General features: G+C 42.1%; 1 protein-coding gene across 3 annotated transcripts; it reads right to left on the bottom strand.

Moving 5' to 3' along the window:
- Positions 1–2,053: 2,053 nt before the first annotated feature.
- Positions 2,054–27,504, bottom strand: HMMR (hyaluronan mediated motility receptor). Of its 3 annotated transcripts, none has more exons than XM_074960647.1 (18): positions 27,400–27,492; positions 23,881–24,003; positions 22,935–23,023; positions 21,967–22,017; positions 20,872–21,060; positions 18,939–19,025; positions 16,065–16,165; positions 14,263–14,337; positions 12,782–12,960; positions 10,650–10,798; positions 10,171–10,385; positions 8,364–8,480; positions 6,431–6,589; positions 4,832–4,984; positions 4,591–4,690; positions 4,255–4,431; positions 3,525–3,687; positions 2,054–3,052 (listed from the first exon to the last, which is right to left on the bottom strand). In XM_074960647.1, exons 1-18 carry the CDS (start codon positions 27,443–27,445, stop codon positions 3,033–3,035), a joined length of 2,193 nt encoding a protein of 730 aa, XP_074816748.1. In that variant the 5' UTR covers positions 27,446–27,492; the 3' UTR covers positions 2,054–3,032. The 3 variants fall into 3 exon arrangements, with proteins under 3 accessions (XP_074816748.1, XP_074816749.1, XP_074816750.1); XM_074960648.1 differs by lacking the exon at positions 27,400–27,492 and adding an exon at positions 24,245–24,284; XM_074960649.1 differs by lacking the exon at positions 23,881–24,003 and having other exon boundaries at positions 27,400–27,504.
- Between the last annotated feature and the right edge of the window lie 105 nt (positions 27,505–27,609).

The raw sequence follows: 27,609 nt of genomic DNA, 5'->3' as shown, positions 1-27,609 counted from the left end.
TGCAAGGTTATTACATGGGGGAGGAGGGTGTCACGAGCTGTCAGCCTCTACCTCAAACCCTGCTTTGCTTCCAGCATTTATAATGGTGTTAAATACACCCCCCCCCCCCCCAAAAAAAAAAAAAGTGTTTAATTTATAAGGGGGAAGTCTCACTCCAAGGCTTGCTATGTGAAAGGGGTCACCAGTACAGAAGTTTGAGAACCACTGCCTTAGGAAGTGTGATGGGACTGACACATATGGTCCTGTTATTGCCCAAGAGCTAATAGGGTTTAACCAGTAACCAGCCAGACTTCAAACTGAAAAATGTATTTAAGACAAAAGCATTACAAAGAATGAAGACAGTCTACACACAAACCCTGCCCCCTCACCCCCAACCTTACCAGATGTCACATCTTCTACATGAAGAAAAGGAGTACTTGTGGCACCTTAGAGACTAACCAATTTATTTGAGCATAAGCTTTCGTGAGCTACAGCTCACTTCATTGGATGCATACTGTGGAAAATACAGAATAAATTGGTTAGTCTCTAAGGTGCCACAAGTACTCCTTTTCTTTTTGTGAATACAGACTAACACGGCTGTTACTCTGAAACCTGTCATCTTCTACATGAAGACTCTGGTAGGTCTGTTCAAAGCAGTACATTCAGTTATTTGAAATCCTATCCGCTGTTATAACTGACAGGTTCTGTCTTGGGGTACGTCAGAGCCAAGTTTCAGTTTTACTTTCTCAACTGGGACAGCAAGTATTAGGTGTCTTTATGGTGCTACCTGGACAAATAGTATCGCTAGATAGAATGAACCATACACATGTCTGATAAAAAGGTAGGTGGTTTCAGACTTCCCCCTCCACCTCTCAATCATGTACATGACTATCCATAAACTTTGTAGTAATAACCTCAAGGACAGTGTACATAGAAGATAATACATGTAGAACACGTGACATGTTATCACAGCTCATGGGCAGCTATGTAATTTGCAGCCTGAAAGCTAAGATATCCTAGCCATTTCCAGCTGAAATTGTACCTGCTGATGTTTGAGACTGCAATGACTTGTAAGAAGGCAATAGTCTGGTTCAGGAAGGGTGCATTTGCTCCCACACTAGATTTGTGCATTTGGGGCAAGACTCTGCATTCGACACCCCTCCCCCCCCCCCCAAAAAAAAAAAAAAGAACCCCAAACAGACATTCCTCACACCACAAACAGTGCTTCTTTGCTTTAGGGTGGACTGTACAAAAAGTTATAATCTTTCCCTGAGCTTCTCCCAGATCATAAAATTTCGATATGAGATTGTGCTGTCAGGCAAGCTTTTGACGAGGTGAAATTTGTATAGAAAAGATAAGTTTACCCCTGCTGGCCCCCACAAGTCCCTTGTGGAACATTTCACCTCATATTGAATTGAGTATGTAAACTTAGCATTATACTCTCCAATAACCCTTACAGTCATACAGGTACAGTCAGTAATAGAGGGCATAGCTAGCTTAAGGGGGGGGGGGGCGCGGCAAAGGGAAGGGAGAGACTGCCCCACCCAGCCCAGAAGTCTTGTCAGAAAAAACACAAAAAGTTAGATTTCTGTGTGTGACAAAATAAATGTTAATGGCACCAGTCTTAGAGAAGAAGTGGACAACTTAACAAGACTAAGGGTATGTCTACACTACTGGCTGGAACGGTGGGCAGTGATTGATCCAACGGGGTCAATTTATCACATCTAGTCTAGATGTGATAAATAGACCTACTCACCACAGTGTCTTTACTATGGTGAGTTGACTGCTGCCACTCCCCAGTCAACTCCACCCGTGCCTCTTGCAGTAGTGGAGTACAGGAGTCAATGGGAGAGTGCTCGGGGTGGGGGTCAAAGTACATAGACTTCAGCCACGTTATTCACATAGCTGAAGTTGCTTAATTTAGTTTGATCCCCCCCACCCTCCCAAGTGTTGATCAGGGCTAAGATTTAAGACTTCAGACCAATTCATTAAAACCATTTTTATTCAAACCAAAAAACCTTATACAAATTTACCAGTATAACATTTTAACAAAGCACGTGTATTGTCTTTCTATACTGCCAATGTCTAAACCTTATATAATGAAACCCCTACTTATGCAGTGAACATCTTCCATCCAATGAGGACCAGCTGCCTTGTTTTTCCATGTGTTGAGTTTGTGCAAAGAGCTAGATAAAAGTGAAGTGTTAACTGCATAAGAGCCCAGTGAGTTTAGCATTCGTTAAAGGTCACTGACATACCTGGATATGGAAGCCTATCAGGATGTAGGGGCACAGGCAGTCACAAACAAAATTCTCAGTCTGTGCCAATCCTGACCAGAGACTTCTACAGCAATATGTTTTAGTCACTAACCTCTAAGGACTGTCAGTTAGAATGTCAACTGTGGTTTAAGGGGGCATGGACCCGGCTAGGAAATCAACTTTGCAACCTGGATTTCACATCTATTTCTGTGGTGTAGGGAGTCACATATGAAACCAGACAAATGACTGATCTCACAAAAAAACACTCCTTCCATCAGTAAGCACACGTGAACAAATAGTGAAAAAGTTTAGCTTAATGTACAAGAATCATGTGCAGTTAACCTAAATAAAAAAAAAAAACTTTATTTCTTGAATTAAAATTAAATACTTGTTACTTTGTTGAACTTGTTACCCGTTGTACTAAATGGCCATAGACATGGACAGATTTTTAAGTCTGCTTTTGGTATTTTGTTCTCTTCAATTGAGACAGTTTAGATACACTAGGAAGTGACATGCCAAATATTTCCCTGGGTCCCAGTGTGAAGCAGGCTTTGACCAGAGAACCTTTACAGTGCACAGTCATCCATTGCCTGCTGGGTAATAGGTTATAAACCTAGCATTGTTCTTTAAAAATATGAAAGAAAGAAAGCCTTTCCCTTAAGGGCTCTTACTAGACCCATCATTGTGCAACCTTGATCCTTGATTTTATAATGTACATATGGTCCCTTGAATCTTCTAAGCAGCACTTCGCTTTTCCCAGCAAGTTAACAGGCTCCTCTTGAAACCAAGAGCAGGTCAGCACTTGTTCCTGTTGCCTGCAATAGAAAAGCTGCTGTGAACTTCTTGTAAATGCTTCTACGACTGTAGATAAACAGTAACTCAAGAAGGTCACATATTACCTAAGACATTATTAATTCCTGCAACTAAGTTCCAGTTCTGCATTTCCCAATATGGAATGGGTAGTTTATATAATCTGAAGTCTTGTTTTGACTATATTGGAGGGATAATTGCAGGCAAGTGTGGACACTTACCCATGATCTGAACCATTGATACTCAGACCTCAGTGATTCAGGAGCCGAATTAGCGATCAATGTTACCCAAAGAAGCCACAATAGCATGAATTCATGGTTTCATTTACTACTTTTTATATATATTTTTCCTCACAGCAAAATGAGTGACTATTATTTTTTCCCCAACCACAATTGGTTAACAATTAAATCAGTGTTTTAATGTGTGCTGGAAGCCTCAATTTGAAGATCACTGACCTGAACACACACCCCAACTTACCTTCTTTTAAAGGAGTTTTGGGAGCAACATTTTCCTTGCTATCATGTTGGAAAGCTTTAGAAGAATCAAAGCGCCTGATGCCCTGAATTTCATGCAGTTGCTCCTGAAGCTCTCTCTGTGCTTGTTTTTCCTTAGCTACCTGAGCACGCAGTTTTGAAACCTCCTGAAGTAGGAAACCATCAACACTTTAGTATAAGTCTGAGGTCACCACATTATGAAGGAAGCAGGTATGAGACAGTTATGTTAAAATATGTTAAAGAACACTAGCCAAGAGAAGTCTGTAAAAACTGAAAGTTAAAGTTTCCAGCCATCCAAAATCTATTACTTACATCTGACTCAAGAGCATGGCATTCTTGAAGCCCTCAAGTCTATTAGCGTCTCATAGCACCAATCAACCTCCCCTGCTTTCTTTGCAAGGCTCTAGCCAGTGTGGCAATATGGAGCTTGGGATCCATTTCTATAAGGTCTAGCAAGAGGAAAAGCTGAGAGATTTGTCCTCTCACAATTACCTGGTTTGTAAACATTAAACACTAGCCCAGATGTTGATGCCTAGAGCTGAAGCGGCTCAGTCCAACTCGAGGCTAGAGAGAATTGTCCCAGATGATTTCAGTGTTAAACTCCGAATACATTTCAGATGTTTAGTGTCAGCATATAGATAGTTTCTTAAACTAAGGTGATGTTGCTTAGTGGCTGGACATAATACATGCATTAGACACGTCAGTTGACAAACCTGTTTGAGCTGGGCATTCTCATCTTTCAGCTTCATAACATGTTTGATTTTCTGCCTCTGATTCTGATGACCCAGTAGCTTAGCATATGCATCACTTAATTTGTTCAGCTCTTCTTGGGCTACACCATGTTCATTCATGAGAGCATTCTTCTCTGCCTCAAATGCATCCAGTTGTTGCTGAAAGAGAGTTTGAGTAGATCTTTCAGTGGCATTGTAATATCTTCCAAGTTAACGCCAATTCTTAATAGTTGAGTGTTGACCCAGTGATGAATCTTAAAATTTCAAGATGCTGCTTTTTTTTTTTTTAAATTAAAAGTGTTTAGCACAGAGACTAACCTGAAAAGGCTTAGTTTTGTTGTGCAAATCTTCATAGAGTGCGCGCCAGGTTTGTATCTCTTCTTTGAAGCCAGCAGCCACCTTTTCATCTACAGTTTTCCTGAACAGAAATACAAGCACACAGTTTCTTTATATTTAAGATTTTTAAACACCATGCGTTTGCAAAGGAAGCTTTTAAAAACCACTCAGTCTAGTCTTAGATGTATTCCCATTACTATGCTTGTCAGAGATCTGAAGTCACCTTGATCTTTCAACTTCAAGCTGTTTCTTGAAGTCTTCAGTTTGCTCTTCCAGTTTTGCCTGAAGTTTAGTTATCTGTGCAATGCAGGATTCCTTGGTTCTCCTTATTTCTGCTTCTTTTAGTGCTAGCTTTGTTTGGGCATCTAGAAGCATCCTAGGGAGGGGAAAAATTAACAAAAAACAGATGTTATTTCTTCATGAAATATTTGGAGAGTTTCAGATTTAATCAGCAGTAAGCAAAGCTTGCAGCATTCCAGCTACTATACTTACAGAAAGAATGGTTAGACTGAAACAGCAAGGTTTTCACTGGCAATGTTGCATAAGGCAGCCAACAGAGAGATTGTAAGGGGCTATCATCAGATTAAGCCTACAATATTTGTAACGTTTCAGTAGTTCAGACAGTATCCCTTTCTGTGCAAGGAAAGCTTCTGTAAAACCTACTGTCGATCTGTCCAGTGAGGACTGTTTTGGCACATTAAATTAATTCAAGGTATTTATGTCTTATTCCAGTAGTTGTCCGACACAAAAACAGTTGGACACAACTTTGGGTGTGTCTATTAATGGATTACCCACTCAAGCTACGTCTCATGCCAACAGACCTGCAAAGCTAAACTAAACAGGTGTGATTGAACAGTTAATATAAGCAGAAGCTTAAAATCCAGCAGGAATTGTTCACTTTTCGTCTCTTTAAGCATTTCAAGGTGGTGTGAACTTGAAAGTGTTTTAATGAAGCTATTTGTAAGATTCTAAACTGAAGAGTTAGTGACTTCTGTAAGTCGCTATTTATCCAAGCTACAAACTTCACTGGACACAGAAGAAGAAAAAAAAAAAAAAAATCAAAAAAATCAAATCAGTTGGATATCAAGAGGCCAACTGCTCTTTTATAATCTTACCAAAGACTTTTAAAATGCTACTTCATTCACTGGTAATCCTGTGGTTTACTAGACATATCCTGTTGTACTCTTAAATACTGGAGATAAAAGGTTAAATAAAGTGAACTTGTGACAGCTTTCAAGACAGTTAAATACCAGTGTAGTGTATCTTGAGGTCCTAGATTAAAAAGAGCAAGAGAAAGTTGGGTAGCACAGATTAGTCACAAATGTTTGACCTGGATGGACTTTAAGGCAGGCATCTTGAGGGACGAACCCCAGAATTGCAGAATTAGAGCTGTGAGATTTAGGTCATAGAAGGCATTTGGAGAAGTAGTAAGTAGGGGTAGAAAGAGAGAAGACTGGAAGTTCCCTTTTCAGTGTAGCCAACAGCAAGAAGATTTTGGGTGACAAGCATTTACATACAATGGAATAGATTGACAGTCCATTAACCAAGTTATGATGAGGGATTTTAAGTGTGTCACTGGGGGACCAGGTATTGTCCTTAGCTATCCAACTAAATTGAGTCACCTCCCACCCTGCAGTGCATATACTAGTGGATTTTGCACAGCAACCTTTCAATGCCCTGCAGCTGAAGGTCTACTCATCCAACAACAAGTAACAGTTCATAACACTAGTTGTACTGGAGAAATATTCCATATGGTCTGGCCATAGGCATGTCAGAGATGCCCCCCCCAACCACTTTAAGGAATAATCAGATGGTCCATTACCTTGCATATTCCTCTTTTGCCTTGTCTTTAGCATGTTCCAGCTCCTGGAGTTGCTGTTGTGTATCCTGACCTGTTTTTCTCAGCTCAACTAGTTTCTCCTGTAGAGAAGAATTGTCCAGTTGGAGACATGCCATTTCTTCAGTCATAGATCCCTTGTAACTAGAAGGAAAAAAAAAAAAGTTTTAGAATCTGTTACTTAAATGATAAACTTCATTTTGCAGTGTTCAGTCCTTTTGAAGACAGTAACAATCCACTAAGTTTGATGCAAGTTGTATTTGAGATCCCCATCACAGAAGCATAGAAGTGTAGAGCCAGGTGCTTCAAGTGGTCATCTAATCAATTCTGCCTCAGCATGCGGATGAAGTATTTCAAGACCATCTGTTAGAGACCTCCAATGACAGGGACTTGACAACCTCCTGTTTCAGTGCTTAACTATCCTTATACAGTTAGAACTTTTTCCTATTATCTAACCTAAGTCTCCCTTCCTACAGATTAAGCTGATTGCTTCTTGTCCTAATGTCAGTGGATTGGAGAACAAACCACTTACTTCTTTATGACAGCCCTTAACATATGAGATGATTTATCAGGTTCTCCCTCAACCTTCTCTTCTAGACTAAAGAGTATTTAAAGGAAAAAAAAAGAGCAGCTATACCTTTCCTAATAGGTCAGGAGTTTTAAATCTTTTATCATTTGTCCACATATTTCCTAATGTGGGGTGCACAGAATTGGAAAGACTACAGCTAAGGTCTCATCAGCTCCGAGCAGAGCGGGACAGTTATCTGCCATGTCTTACATATAAGACTGTGAATACATCCCAGAAGGACATGACCCATTTTTGCAACAGCATCACATTGTTGACTCTTATTTCATTTGTGATCCATTATAGCCCCCAATCTTTTTCTACAGTATTACTGCCTAGCTAGTTTCCCCCCCATCTCTTTGTTGTGCATTGATTTTTCCTTTCCAAGTGTAGTACTTTGCACCAATCTTTATTGAATTGCATCTTGTTGAATTCTGACCAATTCTCAATTTGTCAAGGTTGTTTTGAATTCTAATCCTGCCCTCCAAAGTGTTTGCAACCCTCCCAGCGTGGTGCCATCTGTAAGTTTTAGAACCATACTCCAAGTCATTAATGGCACATCAAATATAGGTTTACAGATACCTACTGGAGTGCCCAAATTATAAGCAGAGTCTGCAATCCTGTTGAAATTGTACCAAAAAACTTCAAGATTCAATTCAATTAGTACAGATGACCAAATACAAAAAAACCCTCTCCATTTCTGTCAGAAGTCACCAATGGGTCAGACATAACTCTCTGAATGCCCTTTTGTATAGCAAACAGTTACTCATTGTTTTAAAAGTTAGGAAAGTACTGGCAGACAAGCAAAGTGTTTTTGCTATTTCTGTATCCACTGCCAGTTTTAAGAGTTTAAAAGTACAAGATTACCAGTTTAATTTTAAAATACTTTGCAACATCATGCATAGTTTCCAGGGATTAAAACAGTATCCCTTATTGGAGAACAGCTTGTGATCAGAAATTTAGCTATCATAATATTCAGCTGGATCTTAACAGAAAGTTAAGCTGCACTTGCCAATCCAAATAGTCCTACTGTAGTTTTGGTTTCAGGAATGGGAATATCATTTGGAAAGTGTCCCACTAACATTAATAGTGTTGGGTTACAAGTGTATGGCATGTGTCATGTACACAAGAAGTTGAGTGAAAGATTTAAAGCCCACATAGGTGCTGACTCCATGGGTGCTCCAGGGCTAGAACATCCATGGGGGGGGGGGGGCGCAGATGCTCAGCACTCTGGTCACCTGTTTGGCACCAGGCAGAGCGGGTGGAGCACCTACCTGGAAAAAGTGAAAGTCTGAGCCTGTGAAAGCGCACTTACCTATATCTCCCTCCAGCATCTAGAGTAAATTTGCATACCTTTCAAATTCAGTGACACTTTCTCCAAGTTTACGCAGCGTGTTGCTGTGCTCTTCTTGCATCTGAAGAATAGCTTTACTGTGTGTTTCATTGGTTCTCTCCAACTCAGCATTCTTCCTGAAAATATAGATTTTAATATTCTATTCTTGAGTCCAAATCTTGGTATTGGTCTAGGACAAACAGTAGTGGTTGTGCTTCCTGTTACCTCTGATCCAAACCAGTATATTTTTTTCCTCAACACCACTTTCAAGAGTTAAACATTACACTGCCTAGCGGGTTGATTTTACAAAATTTCCTTTCCCCAGTGCTTTAATTTCAGTTGTGTCTGTAGGTTGGGATTTTTACCATGAAGTAGAAGGAATTTGAGTTCAGGTGGGAGGAAGAAGAGCTGCATGTAAGGCGCTTAGCCCAATTAATCTCAACTCTGAGATTAAAACAAAACTGTTTTTCTTCCCTGGTCCTCACAGCATGTCTCCTTGGGATAGTTTAATTTCTCCAGAACCCTAAAGTCAATGTTATCCAGTTGGGCTAGAGTATTCTAGATTTTAATCTTCATATGGAACATAAATAGCTCTTTAGAGCTAGCAGGTCTAATAAGAGCTTAAATAGAGTACATTTGTGCACAACACCTTGCTTTATGTACTTTTTCATGATTCTGAATCAGTAAACTGTCTAGCAGTTCATAAATTACATCTAATTCTGAGATTAGACACCCTAATGTTGGATAGAAAAAATAAAAATAGTAATTGATTTAACACCTTTGCTACAGAGTTAGCTGCTGTTCAACCAGTGTTTTTAACCTAACACTTCAGTCCTTAAGATGCTGAGCAACTTGGTGTCCTTATAACTAAGGCCCTATCAAATTCATGGCCCATTTTGGTCAATTTCACAATCATAGGATTTTACAAATAGATTTAAATAGCTGAATCATGACATTTTACTGAAAATTTCAGTGTTGTAATCGTAGGGGTCCTGACCCAAAAAGGGAGTTATGGGGGAGGGGATGGGGTCACAAGGTTATTGCAGGTGGGATGCGATACTGCTATAGGCAGTGGTGCTGCCTTCAGAGATGGGCAAATGGAAAGTAGTGGCTGCTAGTTGGGAGCCCAGCTCTCTAGGCTCAGTTGCTGCCAGCAGCACAACTGCCATGGAGGGAGGGATAGCTCAATGTTTTGAGCATTGGCCTGCTAAACCCAGGGTTGAGCGTTCAATCCTTGAGGGGGCCACTTAGGGATCTGGGGCAAAAATTGGGGATTGGTCCTGCTTTGAGCAGGGGGTTGGACTAGATGACCTCCTGAGGTCCCTTCCAACCCTGATAGTCTATGATTCTATGAACTGCCACTCTCTGGACGTCCAGCTCTGAAGGCAGCACAGAAGTAAGGGTGGCAATACCACAATTCCCCCCTAAAATGACCTTGCACCTGCCCTCCTGCAACTCCCTTTTGGGTCAGTACCCCCTCCCCATTTGAGAAACGTTGGTATCCCCTGAATCTGTATAGTATTAGGGTAAAAGCACATAAAACAAAAAGGACCAGATTTCACAGTCTGACACATTTTTCATGGCTGTAGATTTGGTAGGGCCTTATAAACAGATACGATTGAGTTGCTAAAATTTAAGAGCTGCTTTTTGAAAATACTGCATTAGATCCAATTGCTATAGAAAAATGAGCTGGTGGCCACAGGTCAATTTAGTCCTGTGTATTCTAGTGAGAATTTTTTTTTTTTTTTTTTTAAACTAAACCTGGGATTGGCATTTGTATTGCCAAATTCATTACAATCAACAGTTAGAGTTACTCTTTTCACAAACCCTTTCAGCTTTGCTTCCATCTGTGCTAGCTCTTCAGCTCGGGACTTGTTCTCTTGTTCCAAGCGCTTTACCAGCTTATCAGCCTTTTCTTCCTTAATATGCAGTTTATCCAACTCATCCATAGCTTCTTCCAGTTCTTCCTCCAAAAGGAGCCTCTCATTTTTCATCTCTTCTTGAAACTCTAGCAGCTTTTGATACATGGAAGTGGAAAGTTCCTGCAGGCACAAACACGTAGCTATTAGTACAAAGGAGTTTTGTTTAAGTTTACACAGTGATCTTAGTTTTCATGAACAAGAGTAAGGGTTTGTGTACATGAGGTTGACTAGCTAACAGCTATTCTACTATAGCTACGCCAGTCCGTTTCCTCTGTGTAAACAAGCCCTTACTCATCAATACATTCACAATGGGTTTAATCTAAACCAGAGCAAGAATTCAATAGCATTTGCTATGGGAGTAGATCAAGTCTGTATTTCGTTTACCTTCTCTTGTTGCAGCTGAGAACAGATCTCCTCCTGTTTCTGCTGAAGTTTTTGGTGTTCTTGCTCCTCTAGGAGGAGCCTCTTTTTCAAGCTTTCTATTTCAGCATTCATACTTTGCTCTTTTTCTCTGTTATCCATTAAGAGTTTCTCTATGGAAGAGAAAGTTGCCAATATAAAAAAAAGCTTTGAGGACAGAACAATTAAGATCTGTGCCCTACACTACACTACGGTGCTAATAAACGATGGTCACGTAACCACCACCCTATACTGGAAACCTACTGACCGCTATTCCTACCTACATGCCTCCAGCTTTCATCCAGGCCACATCACACGATCCATTGTCTACAGCCAAGCTCTACGATACAACCGCATTTGCTCCAACCCCTCAGACAGAGACAAACACCTACAAGATCTCTATCAAGTATTCTTACAACTACAATACCCACCTGCTGAAGTGAAGAAACAGATTGACAGAGCCAGAAGAGTACCCAGAAGTCACCTACTACAGGATAGGTCCAACAAAGAAAATAACAGGATGCCAGTAGCCATCACTTTCAGCCCCCAACTAAAACCTCTCCCACGCATCGTCAAGGATCTACAACCTATCCTGAAGGACGACCCGTCACTCACAGATCTTGAGAGACAGGCCAGTCCTTGCTTACAGACAGCCTCGCAACCTGAAGCAAATACTCACTAGCAACCATACAACAGAACCACTAACCCAGGAACCTATCCTTGCCAACTGCGTCCACATATCTATTCAGGGGACACCATCATAGGGCCTAATCACATCAGCCACACTATCAGAGGCTCGTTCACCTGCACATCTACCAATGTGATATATGCCATCATGTGCCAGCAATGCCCCTCTGCCATGTACATTGGTCAAACTAGACAGTCTCTACGTAAAAGAATAAATGGATACAAAATCAGACGTCAAGAATTATAACATTCAAAAACCAGTCAGAGAACACTTCAGTCTCTTTGGTCACTCGCTTACAAACCTAAAAGTTTCAATTCTTCAAACAAACAAACTTCAAAAAACGGACTCCAAAAAGAGACTGCTGAATTGGAATTAATTTGCAAACTGGATACAATTAACTTAGGCTTGAATAGAGACTAGGAGCGGATGGGCCATTACACAAAGTAAAACTATTTCCCCTTGGTTTATTCCTCCCCCCACTGTTCCTCAGACATTCTTGTCAACTGCTGGAAATGGCCCACCTTGATTATCACTACAAAAGGTGTCCCCCCACCCCCTCCGCTCTCCTGCTAGTAATAGCTCATCTTAAGTGATCACTCTGGTTACAGTGTGTATGGTAACACCCATTGTTTCATGTCCTCTATGTATATAAATCTCCCCACTGTATGCATCCGATGAAGTGAGCTGTAGCTCATGAAAGCTTATGCTCAAATAAAATGGTTAGTCTAAGGTGCCACAAGTCCTCCTTTTCTTTCTACAGTACACTGTGGTGCTCCATCTTCACTTTAAAAAAAAGCCACACACACCTTTCCCACAACTTGGTGAGCTGCTGAGTTTGTTCATATGAACATTCTTCCATCCTAGGTGACAAGAGCAACCATTAAGACTTTACCTCCCTTAGCATCAAAGGAAGTGGGGCAGGAGGAAGCATAACCCTCTCCCAAAACAGCTGCTAGGATTAGAGAGGGGTGTGCAGAGATGAGAGTCACTTAGTGGAGTCAAGAGCCAGAAGATACCACGGTATGCAGCAGTGAATTGTGACAATGCAATGCTGCGCTGCTGCCTGGAGAATGGCTTACACCCCATTAGCCACCATATCAGAATATGGAACTGGAACCCAAGTGATTTTTCAAGTGGAATCATACTTACCCTGGAATTTCCAGAGTGTAAACTAACTGGTTCAGACAACTCCCCATTCCCACCCCACCCCCATCTGCTGCTGGGTGAAGTTTTTAGTATTTGTTAGCAACAATACTTCTGACTAGAATCTGGGATAATAGGTAAAGAAGCAGATCAGTGTAACTACATACCACAGTTTTGACTTGGGACACACTAGCTGACATTTCAACAGAATCATGTTATATAAGGTCTAAATGAAATCAGTTTGGACATGGGCCCAGAGACTCAGCCCATAGGCTATAACAATTACCTTTTTCTTGTTCAAGCAACTGACACCTTTCATTAAGCTCTTTGATTAGTTTAGATAGCTCTTCTTCTTTTGTTGTAAAACAATCTTTCAAGGCCACAATGTCCTGGTCCTTTTGTGCCAGTATCTGCTCCATATGGAGAAGATCTAGTTTGTACTTCTCTATCTGTTCTGCAACTCCACTAAGAAAAAAAAAAATCCAGATATATGTCAGAATTACATTTTGCTTAATTTTATATTTGTTTTGTCACAATTTTCACCAATATAATCCCCATGTAACATTGAGGTCCCAAGTATCTAAATAGGACTTCAGAAAGATTCCTTTCTAGATGGTAGAGCTCAGGACAGGATCTATATTAATGGGCAATGATGGAGATCAGATCTTTATAGTTCACCTTTAATGCAGCTTCCACTTTGAGAGAGTTAACTTGTACTGAAAATTGGTTGTGTTAACTAAAAAGACTCAGATCATTCCTCCTATGGAAAAATATTCATGAAGACTCCTATGAAATTCTCTGAGTGCCCCCCAACCCCAGCCACTTGGACTGGTTGGGGGTTTGCCCTTCTCCAGAGAGAAGTGGAAACCAGTCTCAGATTTATGCAGGAACTGCACAGATCCAAGCAAGTCACAATGTCTGACTCACTGCATGAAGATACAAGGCTCTGCTTAAGCACCCCTCCCTCTCTCCCCCCAACAGTGCATCTTTGTATCTCCCTGCGCCCCTTTAAGGGGCAGGGTGGATTTCCAACAAAGAAAGTGCTACAGAATTTATTGCAGCCCAATTCCACACTAATTGTACATATGACTTCTCTATATTGCAATCTGCAATACACTTGGCTGTCCCATTGATCTTGGAAGACATCTGTATTGAAGGTATGTCTACACAAAAACTGATGTTAAAGAGCTGCTGTGGCTGTGTAGCGCTGAAACTTTCCCTCGTGGAAGTAGTTTTATTACAGCACTGACTGCCAGGGCTGCAAAAATCCAAAACACACCTTCCACGAGAGGAATAGCTCCCAGCGCTGTAGCACTGTCTACACTGCCACTTTACAGCACTGACACTTGCATTGCTCCGGGGGTTGTTTTTTCACACCGCTGAGCGAAGAAAGTTTTGGCACTGTAAGTGGCAGTGTAGACCAGGCGTAAGAGGGAAAATCCAGCATAAAAAAAAACAAAACACAAAACAAAACACACCACACTCTGCATAGATAGTGTTGACCAGACAGTTTGTATATAGTAGCGTAGAAAGCTACTTCCATAGAGAGGTGAAACCTTGCTCAAACTTCCAAGAGTCAAGCTAATGTGAAGGTTTTAAATTTAAGAAATGGACTAGAGATTTCCCCTCACCTATATAAAGGGAGGAGTCATAATACTGATGTTGGTACAATTCAAATTAGAAATACCACTAAAGGCTTGATCAAGCCCCTACCACTAAAGGGTAAGTGACACTTGATTTGTCAAATCTAAAATAGAGACTTGTTACCTGAGTTCTGTAATATATTCCAAGAGTTTCTCAGTGTCAGATTTTTCTTCAACCTTGTCTCTCTCAGTAGCAGTTCTAAAAATAAGACGTTTAGATGCTGCACTTAACATGACAGTTCCAAAACCAGATACTCAAGAAGAGCAGCACAGAGCTAGAGGTTAATAAGTAGCTGCCTGCAGACAACTAACAGACATTCTGCATTCATCTGTGGATTGCTAGTATTAAGGCATCTAATCATGCACCAGAAGACACCTAGACGACAAGTAATTCAGTACTACACAATATGAAATTAGAGTTGCATTTCAGTAAATTTTGCATTGTCAATTTCAAATACGAATGTTCAGCCATTCACATATATGTGGGAAGGAACAAACTTTAAGGAGAGCTAATGCTAACTCACAGAATAAGTTAATTCAATCTCTTCCATACCCAGCCTAGGGGCTCTCTGTCCTACAGTCTGGGAAGGAGGTGGCAGGAGATGCCGAGGTCCTGCCCAGTCAGTGACTGCTGCTTCTGGTAGAAGTGAGAAAATGGTATTAGGGATCTGAAAAATCAAGTAGATTTTTCTGCCCATCTGTGATCTTCATGATTAGGGACACCAGTTGTACGACAACCAGGTAGCCTTCTTCAAAAGGCTGAAGCCTCTCTCACGTCCTGGCCACATTAACAAGTCAACATACTGAGGTCTCTCATGACTAGTTGCATTCCTCAGGAACTATTAGCTCTAAGTTTACCAGTAGAATCATCACCACCAGTTTCATGAATTTTACTTTTATTATCAAACTCAAAGAAGTGCAATGTTAGTAGTCAAATGACTGAGCTGAGACATTGAAAAAAGTGTACAAACCATATTTAGTATAATGCTTGAGCTCAGGGTGGTATGGGTCACACTTGAGATTCATTTTGAAATGTGCACTGATATAGAAAAACAGTAGCCTGCACAGCGAGGTGAAGTACACTGGTTGTTGATTGGCTTCAGGGTAGAATTTGAGGTGATGGCTGGGGCCTGCCTCTCTGCCCTTGTGATACACCGCCTCAAGTTGAGGCACTTGATTTGCAGTTTTTAGAAGCCAACTTTTTCTTACATAGAAAGGCATTCTCCACAGTGGGTATTACAGCAAGTTGGAGGGGAAATAGCTGGACCTTCAGGTCCGACATTCTCACAACACCCTTGTGAGGGAGAGAAGTGTTGTTCCCCATTTTGTAGTTGGAGAATGGAGGCATAAGTTTCACTGAAGAGTCTACAGCTGGGCCAGGAACTGAATCCAGATAGCTTGAGTCCTAGTCCAGTGCCTTATCCTCTAAACTATCCTTCTTACCATATTATACATGCTAGTTCACCTGAGTGTTGGGCAACTGGTTACCTACAGTACAACAATAGCTCAAGTTGATACAAAAGAAATTAAAATCTTGCAGGATGCAATCCCTTCTTTTTGCTATGGAATGGAAGTCACCCAAGGTTGACTGATTTTAAATTCCAGTCACAACTGGAATACTAGAGGAGCTATTTTGTCTGCTACAAATAGATGCTAAGGGGCAGTGTCATATACTAGGCACCTCTTACAACCCCTATACAAGAGAGCCTAAACCAGATTTGCAGAGTGACTTTATTAGTTTCCTCCTACACCAGATTCCAATCCACTGGCAAGCTCCTGTCAACTCCCTGTTTTCAGTACTTCTCTTCTCCTTAGCATCTGCTGGTACTCATTTAAATTTGCCATATGTTATACCCTTACAGTTAAGTAGAAGCAACAATGAAAGAGTTGGTAATTTATACCAGAGGTAATTCCTCTGTTACTTACAGTTTTTCTTCCAGCTGTGCTACTTTTCCTTTGGAATGCACTAGATTCCTCTGGACTGCCTGCAGCTTCATTTCCATATCTTCCTGTTTAGCAAGGACATTCTTTGAAGAGAAAAAAAAAGTCATTAGTTAATAGCTATAGCAGTTTCACAAGCATAAAATACAGCCAGCAAGTTATATTCCTACGATGCATCGTGGCAGGCTTATTTATCCAGGGTAGTTTGCTACCCTAAATCAGCATTTACTATTGGTACAGCCCAGTGCAGTTGGAGTCAGATTATGACTTTGGAATTCAAGATGAATCTGAAGTGAGAACGTGTATCAGGAAGGTATATTAATGGCAGCGATTTTCACAGAATTAAATGACGCTATTTTGTTTGCTTTCTGGAGGCAGTGGAGTCTAAACACAATTGGATTGTGATCCTGTATGACTGAAGATAACCATTTGTATTGCTGTTATACAATTGCAACAAATCTTATACAAAGTGTATCATGTGAGCGATCAATGGAAAAGTTACAATTTGTCAAGAATGATTATTCTAGTTAAATCCATGCATCACTGTATCTGAAGTTACAGATCTATATTCAATATTTGTATCTCAAACATGTATTGTATGCCTTGGTGACACCTCCAAGCTAGATTTATATCAGGGCTAGCCAACTATGTGTTGGTGGCCCATTAAGGCCTGCCTCTTCAATGGCTCACAATGGGCCATTGAATGGGCCTTTCCTGTGGCTGCAGGGGTGGGCAAACTTTGTGGCCCGAGGGCCACATTTTGGAATAGAAATTGTGTGGGAGGCCATGAATACTCACAAAATCGGGGTTTGGATGCAGGAGGGGGCTCTGGGAATGAGGGGTTTGGTCTGCAGGAGCGTGCTTTGCGACAGAGGGATTCAGAGGGTGGGAGGGGAATCAGGGCTGGGGCAGGGCCAGGAATGAGAGGTTTGGAGAGCGCTCTGGGTGGAGTTTGAGGGGTTTGGAGGGGGGTGGGGAAGACAGAAGATCAGGGCTGGGGTAGGGGATTGGGGCATGTGGGGAGGTTCACGGGTGCAGGCTCCAGGCAGCAGTTACATCAAGCGGCTCCCGGAAGCAGCAACATGTCCCTTCTCCGGCTCCTATACAGATGCATGGCCAGGCAGCTCTGCACTCTGCCCCTTTTGCAGGCACCGCCCCTGCAGCTCCCATTGGCCGGGAATCACGGCCAATGGGAGTGGTGGGGGTGGCGCTTGGGGCAGCATGCGGGGCCAAGCCCCCTGGCTGCCACTAGGCATAGGAGCCAGAGGGGAGCCATGCCACTGCTTCTGGGAGCCATGTGGAGCGGCCCCTGACCCTGCTCCAAAGCTGAAGCACTAGAGCAGGGCAAGCGCCAGACCCTGCTCCTTAGCGGGAGCTTGAGAGCAGGATTAAAATAGCCTGCAGGCTGTAGTTTGCCAACCCCTGTGTGGGTGCCTCAGACAGCCAGGAGCCAATGGCCACCCCTGTGATTTTGCAAACCATGTAAGGACATGTGATGAAGAGGTGCCTCGCCCCCAACCCCAGAGTTGCTATAGCAGGGAGAGGCTCCTCCCCCCAGCTTCACTGTCCCACCCAGCCCAGGTGCTGCTGTGGTGAGAGCAAGCTGCCCCCCCCCCCCCCCTGAGGAGTCCTCCCACACCCCTGTAGCCTGGGGCAACCTGCACCCCCAACCCCTCATCCCTGGCCCCACCCTACAGCCCACACCCTCAGACGGAGCCCTCACCCCCCTGCACCACAACCCTCTGCCCCAGTCCTGAGCCCCTCATCTCCAGCCCCACCAACCCTCTCCTCCCTCCCACACTCCAAACCCCTTGGTCCCACCAATTTTGTTATGTGCACCAATATGGAGGTGATGTGTCACACATCTCCTCCATATTGGTGCACGTAAAATTCATTCTGAACGTGTGGGAAAAATTAGAGAGAACACTGCCAGAGCCATCTCCATTTTGCCTCATTCCTGCTCCAGTTCTCTGGACTATGGGTTTACAACTAAAATGAGTATTTTTAACTATTGACTGAGGACCTTCCAGTCTTTTGGAAGTTACCAGACAGACTTTTGCAAGCCAGCAATCTATTCCATCACTGCTATGATCCTGATCTACAACCACTGAAAAAAAAAAAAAAAAATCACTGGTATGAATACGATTCTTTAGCCATTCAATAGCTTCTTTTCTTAATAAGATTTTTTTATAGTTAGCCAATCCTTAGTAAGCTGACAGTGTGATATCTGGGTAAGATCTGAGATACTTACATATTGAGCAGGGCTGTCTGATCCTTCGGGATTAATAGAACCTCGCATATAATGAATTGGGTTTTTCCAGTAACCTCTCACTGTACTAGACTGGTTTGTCGGGATGGGAACCAACGGATGGAATAATTAAGAGGGATTGTGTTTGGCTTTTTGGTAGTCAGTGTGGTACTACAGAAGCTCTTTTGATAGGGATTTGGTGAATCTAATTAAAGGATAAACCACTACACTTTTGGGGAATGTCTACCCTGTCTCTTGCAGTCTGCCCCAAGTGTGGCATTCTCAGTGTGATCCATCCCAGGCACATTGATGTTGTGACATCAAAGGATTTCTAGAAGCTTCATTATTTGGGTTCTACTCTTGTCTTTGCTGTAGACTTGCAGTGCAAACTTGAAGTCATTTGAGTCCTTTGGCTCACTCCACCATTCTGTTAAATGGGAAGAATAGCTACTTCTGACAGTGGAGTTGGAAGAACCCATTATTTGCAAGTTGATTTGTAATTAAAGGCATTTCAATTTTAAGTTACAATGTAGAAATGCTAGCACCCTGCTTCTAATTCTGGAAGAGATCCAAGTTCCTGTTTTATGAGCAATTTCAGTATAGTAATTTACCTTATTCTTTGCCTCCATCTTGTTCCTGAGCTTCATTAACTCCATGCATAGACTGCTCATTTTTTTCTGTGTGCCATCTTCAGAAAACTTGGAGAAAGAACCAGAAAGTGTTAACACAGAAGAGCAATTCACATATTCATTTAATAAGGGCCTTCCCTGACACTTAATCTCCCCCCCACTTAATCCTGCCTCCAAAAGAAGATATCTGCATTTCTTACCAGACTTAGGGGAAGCACTTGTAAATTGACTTTGCTTAAATTGCAAAGTGCACAAGCCAAGGCAAATGTACATTAAAAAGGCATATTTGTGGCTTTAGACTCTTAAATTATAAAGTTTTACAGCAGGGGTTGGTAACCTTTGAGAAGTAGCATGCCAAGTCTTCATTACTTTAACATTTCGCATGCCAGTAATAAAATTTTACAGGGGCCTCCTGACAGAGCCCCAGACTGGCAGCGGGCTGAGCGGGGTCCCGGACTGGCAGTGCGGGTGCCAGACGGAACCCCAGACCAGCAGCAGGCTGAGCAGCTCAGCCTGCTGCCGGTCTGGTGTTCCGTCTGGTGCCCGCGCTGTTGATCTGGGGTCCCGGCTGCTGGCCCCGCTCAGCCTGCTGTAGGCCTGGATGGCCAGGACCCCAGATTGGCAATGCACTGAGCCGCTCAGCCCGCTGCCAGTCTGGGGTTCCATCTGCCAGCTGGGGTCCTGGCCGCTGGCCCCGCTCAGCCTGTTGCCTGCCCAGGGTTCTGTCCATCCAGGCCAGCAGCGGGATGAGCGGGGCCAGGGGCCAGCGGCCAGGACCCAGGCTGGCAGCAGAGTGCTACTAAAAATCAGCTTGCGTGCTGCCTTTGGTGCACATGCTGCAGGTTGCCGACTCCTGTTCTACAGTATCTACTATGCTACATTGCAACACTTCAATAAGAGAAGTGTTGTAAAAGTTTCACTCTATTTAACTGAATCAGAGTTATGAATTTAACAAAGTGTAATAGGTCCCATTGCTGGTGAGGGCAGGAACCTGAAGGGTTGACGTTAGAGCCCTAAAAACCTACTATACCCAAAATGTTACAACACAAGCCACTAATAATTTCCACTGAAAGTTTACCATTTGCCTATGCATAAATTCTAGTTGCACCTTAGGATCAACAGCAGAATTGAACTTGTCACCTGTCAAGTCTAACCAGTTTGATCAAAAGAACTCAGCCACACAAGTACACACTTAATATGGGACTTTAGTTGGAGGATAGGATATGCCTCAGTTGCTTATGTCAAGATAATTAAAGCTATAGGTAAAACCCTGGCCCTACTGAAGTCAGTGGCAAAGTTTCCATAGACTTCAATGGGGACAGAATTTCACCCGTTATCTTTAACCTTCTTCCACCTATGAGCTCTTTGTCAGTGTCCTCCAAAGCAACAAAACACAAAAACCACAAAAAAAAAAAAAAACACTTTCCTTGCACAGCATCTTGGTTGCTAGTTTAGCAGGAAAATTTACCTTTCCTCTCTTATGCACTACATTGGTACAACCCAAACAGGCACAAGATGAGAGGACATTTTGCAGACAGTAACACCAAGCATCCCTGTCTACCCAGTAGTATTACTTCAACTTTGTTATAACAATTTGTTCCACATTACAGCGAGAAAGTGTGAAAGACAACAGTGCAATTAAAGTTTAAATTGCCATATAAATTTACAAATACAGCCTAGTACTCCATTCACACAAGCCTGAGCATTAGCCCTACTGGTCAACCTACCAGCCCCAATCTAATGGATCAGGTCCAATCTTTTTTAAATTGTACTAAAAAAAAACACCCAAAAAACCCCAAAACATTAACTTCGTTGCTTGTGAACAAGCTTGCAGATGTTACCTGCACAGAAAATGACAAAAACCATAGCAAGTCTCTGCTAACTTGATTAAGGGGATCCAGTTCCAGACAAATACCTTTGATTTTAGAAATTCATTAGTTCTTGTTAATTCAAGAAGCTGTTTTTCCAAGGAAGCAACATTCGCTGAGAGAGAGGTTTTCTCCCTAACTGCTGCAGTTAGTTTTGCTTCAGACTTCATGAAATCCTCCTCTAGAGCCTGGAGTCTTTTATCTTGCTCTCCACGTTCTCTCACTAATGCACGAATCTAGAGGAAACAAGTTGTTTGAATATTTATTCCACTTCTCTCATTTCTAAAAAACCCAGAAACATACAGCCACCCCCTGCCAAGTTCGGTTTGAGTGATGACCATTGTTCTCCTGTGAAGACATATTATCCTTAGTTATAACAACTTTCAACTGTTGGAAAGGACATGTGAGTTACTACAGAAAATCTTTACCTGCCATTAAGCTTAGTGGATTTTGTATCCTTAGCATATCATCTGGCTACTTTACCCTACTCAGTTTATTTCAACCGGGGTGCAAGTCAGTAATCTCATGTCTTCTCTAAATTTGCCATGTGGGCAAAGCTGGCCCTCTGGACTGAGGGATGGAAAGACACTTATGTCAACACCACACCCTTAACATCTGAGAGATTTTTACATGAAGCCAAAATATAGTTTTGGTGGTGAAAGGGAAAAGTTTAACATCCCCAAACTTGAAGTTTGTATCTTAATTCCAAAGCTACAACTTCAGCAGGTTATTATTACGTAGAACAATACCCCACCATTTGACTAGGAAAAAAAAAAACAAAAAACAGTATCTAAAAGCAGGATTCAGTTTTCTCATATTCATTCTGAGATATTTTCCCCAGAGTTTATTGCCAGCCTAGAAGATTCAGGTGATTGCATTAATGGAATGAGCATGTTATAAGAACCTATACAGAATAGGCAACACTTAAATCAAAATGTCATGGTTTTGTATACTGACAAACCCAGTAGTTAGGACATGGTTATTTTGATAAAATTTTGCTTTGGTCATTATACAGACCTATTCATAAGCTTCTTTGACATGTCAGGTTACATATTTTGTAAGGAATTAAAATTACTAGCTAACATGTGAAGCCAGTAGTGGTCACATTATTTAAAAAAATCCAAAAAGAAATCTGTTCATACCTCTTTCTCAAGCATCTTTTGTTTTTTCAGTTCTTTCATGATGGTTGTATCCTTTAGATAGGAAAAAATCATGCAAGGGTTACACATTTTCATACCTAAGAGCACAAAAACTAAGTACTAACAGGTATTCAGTTAAAGCTGGTTATTCCATTGCAGGGTTTCTTGAAAATTACAGATTAAAATAAACTGCCACTAAGATGCACGATATTGGGCTATTTGAACTTATGTAAATCAATATAAAATTCCTTATGATCATCATACAAATACTGAAAACATGACATTGAAGTTGTGTTAGCAAGACTTCCTAACACTTCAAAAAGCACTTCATTTACTAGCCCATGGTATTGTTTTAAACAAAACCCCCCCACAACCCTGCATTGAATCCCCTCCTCCCTCAAAACTACAATATATTTAAATTGACTTTCACACACACTAAGTGGTTCTACCCCTACTCTTCACAGGGCATCACTGAGGGGGTCTCTCCCTACCCAAACATCCTTGGCATTTGGGACCCTCAACCTCTTACGTTCCCCTATCTGAGCTTTCCGCTTTTCACTTTATTCTATGGGGAAGGCAGCAGAGGCTCAATAGCTACTGAATTCCTCACTCCTCTCTCCACACTCTAAACAGAAAGAGTAGCACTTGAACGGTCTATTCCCTACCTCTCCCTTCTCAGGAAAAAGCTGTCACCTCTCCAGTCACAGGCAGAGTTTCTATTGATCCTGAGCAAGTGGATTATTCCAGGTCTGACTAAGTTACATTCCATTTTAAAAGGGAAAAAAAAGGACTTCCTTCTTAGTCCCTATAGGACCTGAGCACAAGAATGGGCCTTGAAATAAACCCAATTGTCCTATTGAATTTAGAGAATGCATTGTTTTAAATACCCAAGTTCAGAGTAGACTAAAATTATAGGTTTGCTCAGAATTAACAGTATGGATATAGCTATACCAGAGACAAAAGTGTCTTACTGTTGATCCCAGAGATTTAAGTCTTCTTGCAGTTTTGGGCAAGCAGTCATTCGTTTCACTATTCAGATTTGGTTGACTTTCCATTTCCCCTGTGGAGACAAAATTTCACCATACTAATGGGTCAAGATTGACTGTTTTTGTGGAAAGACTACATTTAATAGAGTCTTTGATCTTTGTTAGAACGCCAACCTCAAATCCCAAGGTTTGATAAAAAAACCCAAACACACACTATCTTCTATACCTGGCACCATACAAGAGTTAGATGGACACCATCAATTCATAGTCTATTCAGTTTCCATTGAACTTACCACCGGTCCTGAGACATACTCAGGAAATGAAATATTGCCACTTTATAGGTTATGGTATCTCCTCAATTGCAGTGTGAAGGAGAAACCGACTACGTAGGGAGGTGGATGGAATGCATGAAGTAAATGGGGAAGAAGAAAAAAAAAGAGTCCCTAATGTTTCAATGAAAATAATGCAGTATTACTGGGAGGAGGAAAATTCAGATAAGCATACTTTTCAAATTGCTGGCAGCCTTTTAAAATAGAAGCAGGTAGTCAATGAACCAACGTGAAGCAGAAGCAAAAGCAAAGCACAGACCATAATCTCAAGCACTGAGAAAGCTAACTGAAGCAGCAGCATATCAGCACCAAAGCCATGTTTACACTACAGTGGCGAAAGGGCTACAGCTGTGCTGATGGAAGAAGTTTTTCCGTGTATGTAGTTAATCCACCTCTTCAAGGGAGGTGGAAGCTAGGTCAACAGAAGACTTCTTTTGGGTCTACACAGGGTTAGGCTGACCTTACTATGATGCTTAGGATGCAACATTTTTCCAGCAGCCCTGAACAATGTAACTAGGTTGATCTATTTTTTAAGTATAGACTAGGTGATAGTTTCAGCACTGCAAGTTCTTTGAAACTTTTTAATTTGTAGGACTACTTACCTTTCTGCTTTCTCAACTGTCGAGATTTCTGCTTTCTAAAGCGTTGGGATTTGTCAAAGGACACAGGTCCCTTCAATGCCTCTGAAGATTTGAGCTCATAGAACCCTGGTGATGGGGCATAAGCTAGAAATGAGGGAATGAGATGTTCAGCACAGGAGATTACACTAGTTATGAGAATCTGGAAGAAGACAGTTATATTTATGGATTGATTGCCATCAAGCAGTTCAGACCTATATCTCCCAGTTTTTAATCTGCACAAGAGATATCCAAATAAGAGAGGAGAAGATGGATGTCATTTGTCCAAGTAAACTCTACTGCTGATATGATCTGCAGTAGAGTTATGTCCATAGCAAAGCATTCTTACCTGTTTGTGCATGGACCACCACCATAAACTAGATTTGTGGTGTGTTCTCAATACTGCAGAAAGATTTAAAATTAGTTCATTAAAGTCTATTCAAGTAGTTATTGGAAACACATGAGCAATTAGAAGGCAATCTTGTTCATTTAAGACTGGATCAACATTTCAGCACTTTTATTGGCACAAACTTTTAAAAGGTAGTCCTTCCACTTTAAGAGGGAGGCTCATTTTGAACTCCACCATTTTTCACTTCCTAACACTAGAAGATGCTGCCAAGTGTGTAATTTTAAAAAACTGCTTGCAAAAAAAAGTGTCTTTGAAGGGAAACAGGAAAGATAGGAGAACACACTGGCATGGATTCATCATTGCTCTTATACTTACCTGACCTCGGTGATCTTAGGGTATGACAAGCTAATTTAAGCAAGTCTATCAACTTGTTTCAGTTTCCAAGACTGATTTACTGGCACAGAGGTCAGGGATTGAATGGATATGAATTACCACCCTCTGATCTCTCCAAATATATGTTGGTGGGACTGCATACAGCTGCAGTCACTGATAAATATCTATTGTGAAAGGAAGTTCTTAGTGAATGTCTTAAAGCTCTGTATTAAACTCACCGGTTAGGATTTTGTGGGAATAATCTTTGCTTTTTTATATCTTGTATTAAGGCTTTAAAAAAAAAAAACCCTAAACAACAACAACAACAAAAAACAAACAAAACCACATCTAACTTGGTGCCCTTTTATTAGTGAGTGGCCTGTATCTGTAGTCCCATTTCAAGAAGAAATTAGATTCCACTCTAAAAGGAGGATTGGACAGTTACAGTGACCTTTGGTTGACTGGAAAAACTGTAGTCAGTAATATTCAGTGCTAATGACACATTACTGCAAGTGCCTCTGCTTCATGACAAGCACTAAGAAGCCAAAAAGTAGAGATGGAAGAACTGCTGTCCTTGGACGGCCATGATCTACAAAACAAGTTCTTAAATTATTTCCATAGTTTAGACCACCTCCTCTCCCACATGTTATAACATTTGTGGCAACTGTAACAGCTGCCTACAGGAGATGGAAGGGCATTTTAGCAACTTTTCTTTTCTTTTTTTTTTTTTTTTTTTAAAAAAAGCCACCACCATGTGACTTGCCAGCTGATTCAAGGAACATAGTTTGGGAACCACACATATACATTAAGTACACATGGAGTATCTCGATATTGAAAAGGAATGCAATGGAATTGGTGGAAAAATCAGAATGGTTTTCACAAGACACCCGTGCCACTGTAGAACTCTAGGAATCCTACCCACAAGGCTAGTTGTATCAGCCCATTAGAGGAATACTCAGGTTATTTATGTCCTAAAGTTTAGGATTTATTAGTCTGTTTTATAGAGATTAAGGCCAGAAAGGACCACAGATCATCTGTCTAACCTCTTGTTTAATCTCAAGACCTAACATTTCACATACCCCTATATTGAGACTAATGACTTTAGACCAAAGCAATTTAGTCCTCAGGAGACGAAACAGTTATGTGCCAGAGGAAGAGAACGAGAGAGAGATACCACCAATGCCTGGAAATTGATTAGGTGAGACATGCCCAGATGATCCTAGCTGCCAAACCATGCCCCAAAGTGCAGAGGAAAACCTCGAGACCAAGATATTCCTGTCTTTCTTAACTGATCTCCTGATCAGTTAGACCCTGAGCATATGACCAAAACATACCAGCCAGGCATCTAAGAAATAATTCTTTGTACTGTCTCAGAGTACCAGTTCACTTTGGCCACAGATAGTGACAGGACACCGGACAAATTGATGGCTTTGGGGGGGGGGGGCAGGGGGAAGAGAGAATGGGAAGAAGAGCAGCTGTGCCAGTTATACAGTAGGGAAAAATTCTCTCCAGATCCCCGCAGGCAACTAGCCAAAGTATGAGTGTTGATTAGTAGAGCCGCAAGTGTTAGGAACCTACTGAGGACAAGGGAGGAAATCCTGTTCTCTCCTTGAAGTGGATGAAAAGTGGGATTTGTAGATTCAGATTTCAAGGCCAAGAAGGGACCAATAAGACCTCCCCAGCATACAGACAATAGAATTTATCCAAGCAACTGGATTAAAGCATATATTTTTAGAAAGATCTCAAGCAAAGCTCAATAGAAGAAGCATAATCTTCTCAGGTTTCAGAGTAGCAGCTGTGTTAGTCTGTATCTGCAAAAAGAACAGGAGTACTTGTGGCACCTTAGAGACTAACACATGTATTTGAGCATAAGCTTTCGTGAGCTACAGCTCGCTTCATCGGACGAAGCGAGCTGTAGCTCACGAAAGCTTATGCTCAAATACATGTGTTAGTCTCTAAGGTGCCACAAGTACTCCTGTTCTTTTTGCAGATATTTGCAGTGTAACTACAGGAGTCCTTGTCAAGTACGCTTGTGACATACCCACATGCTACACCGAGTTCCCTATACAAGGCATAAATAGGGCCATTTACATTCCAGTGAAGACAACAGAGCAGCCCTAGGAAGAAGTTGCACAGTTAGGCCAAGTCCTAATGCATGCAATTTCATGGCTCACAGTCCAGAAGATGTGGATAAGGAGGTGCACCTTAATCCATAAACACAACCTTGCTACCTTACTGAAATAAATCTGCTGACAGTATTAGTGGTCACAAAAATCTAAGAATAACATTGTTGACCTGAGACCCCTCCAAGCAGACGTTTTAGCGTCGCACGCAGCCAGAACAAGGGCTGTAGGCCCAGGACAGCTGCCCCCCTGGATGCTAGCACTCAGGGGGCTTAGCACCCCATTTCCTCCGGCGCTACACCAACGCCAGCCTTCAGGAGTTAATTGGCTAGTTAATCAAGGCACAAAGGCAGGCAAGCCTGGGAGCCTACCAGCACCTCAGGGATGAGAGAAACCTTAACTCAGCATCACTCAGCCCGCCGGAGCAGGGGGAGGCCTCAGGGACACCATCAAGCCCAGCCGCCCCACCCCCCAATCGTCTCCCCTGCGAGGCCACAGAGTACCCTTAACCCTCCTACACAGTCTGGTGCACCCTCCCCGGAAGGGGCACTGAACGCCCCGGCTACCCGGGGCTAGCGACTGCACACCGCACTGCCAGGTCCGCCCTCAAGCGGCCCAGGGCGCCACCAGGCCCGGAGCGCGGGCCCCACGCACGCTCACCAGCGGCCTCGTTAAAGCGCTTGAGAGGAGCCTTGAGGAAGGCCATGGCTGCACACGCCGCTACAGCCACCCACACTCCCAGAGACCACTCTCCGCTTCAGATTCAAACTGCCAACCGCCTTCTTAACTCGCCCCCGACAGCCAATCACAGAACACCGCCTGCAAGCCTGTAGAGACACCCAGCCAATCACCGCCTCTGCCTGGAGCATG

The sequence above is a fragment of the Natator depressus genome, chromosome 8, assembly GCF_965152275.1.
Source record: "Natator depressus isolate rNatDep1 chromosome 8, rNatDep2.hap1, whole genome shotgun sequence".
Lineage (NCBI taxonomy): Eukaryota > Metazoa > Chordata > Testudines > Cheloniidae > Natator > Natator depressus.
Note: the sequence above shows the minus strand (reverse complement) of the source record. Positions and strands in the feature narration are given on the sequence as shown.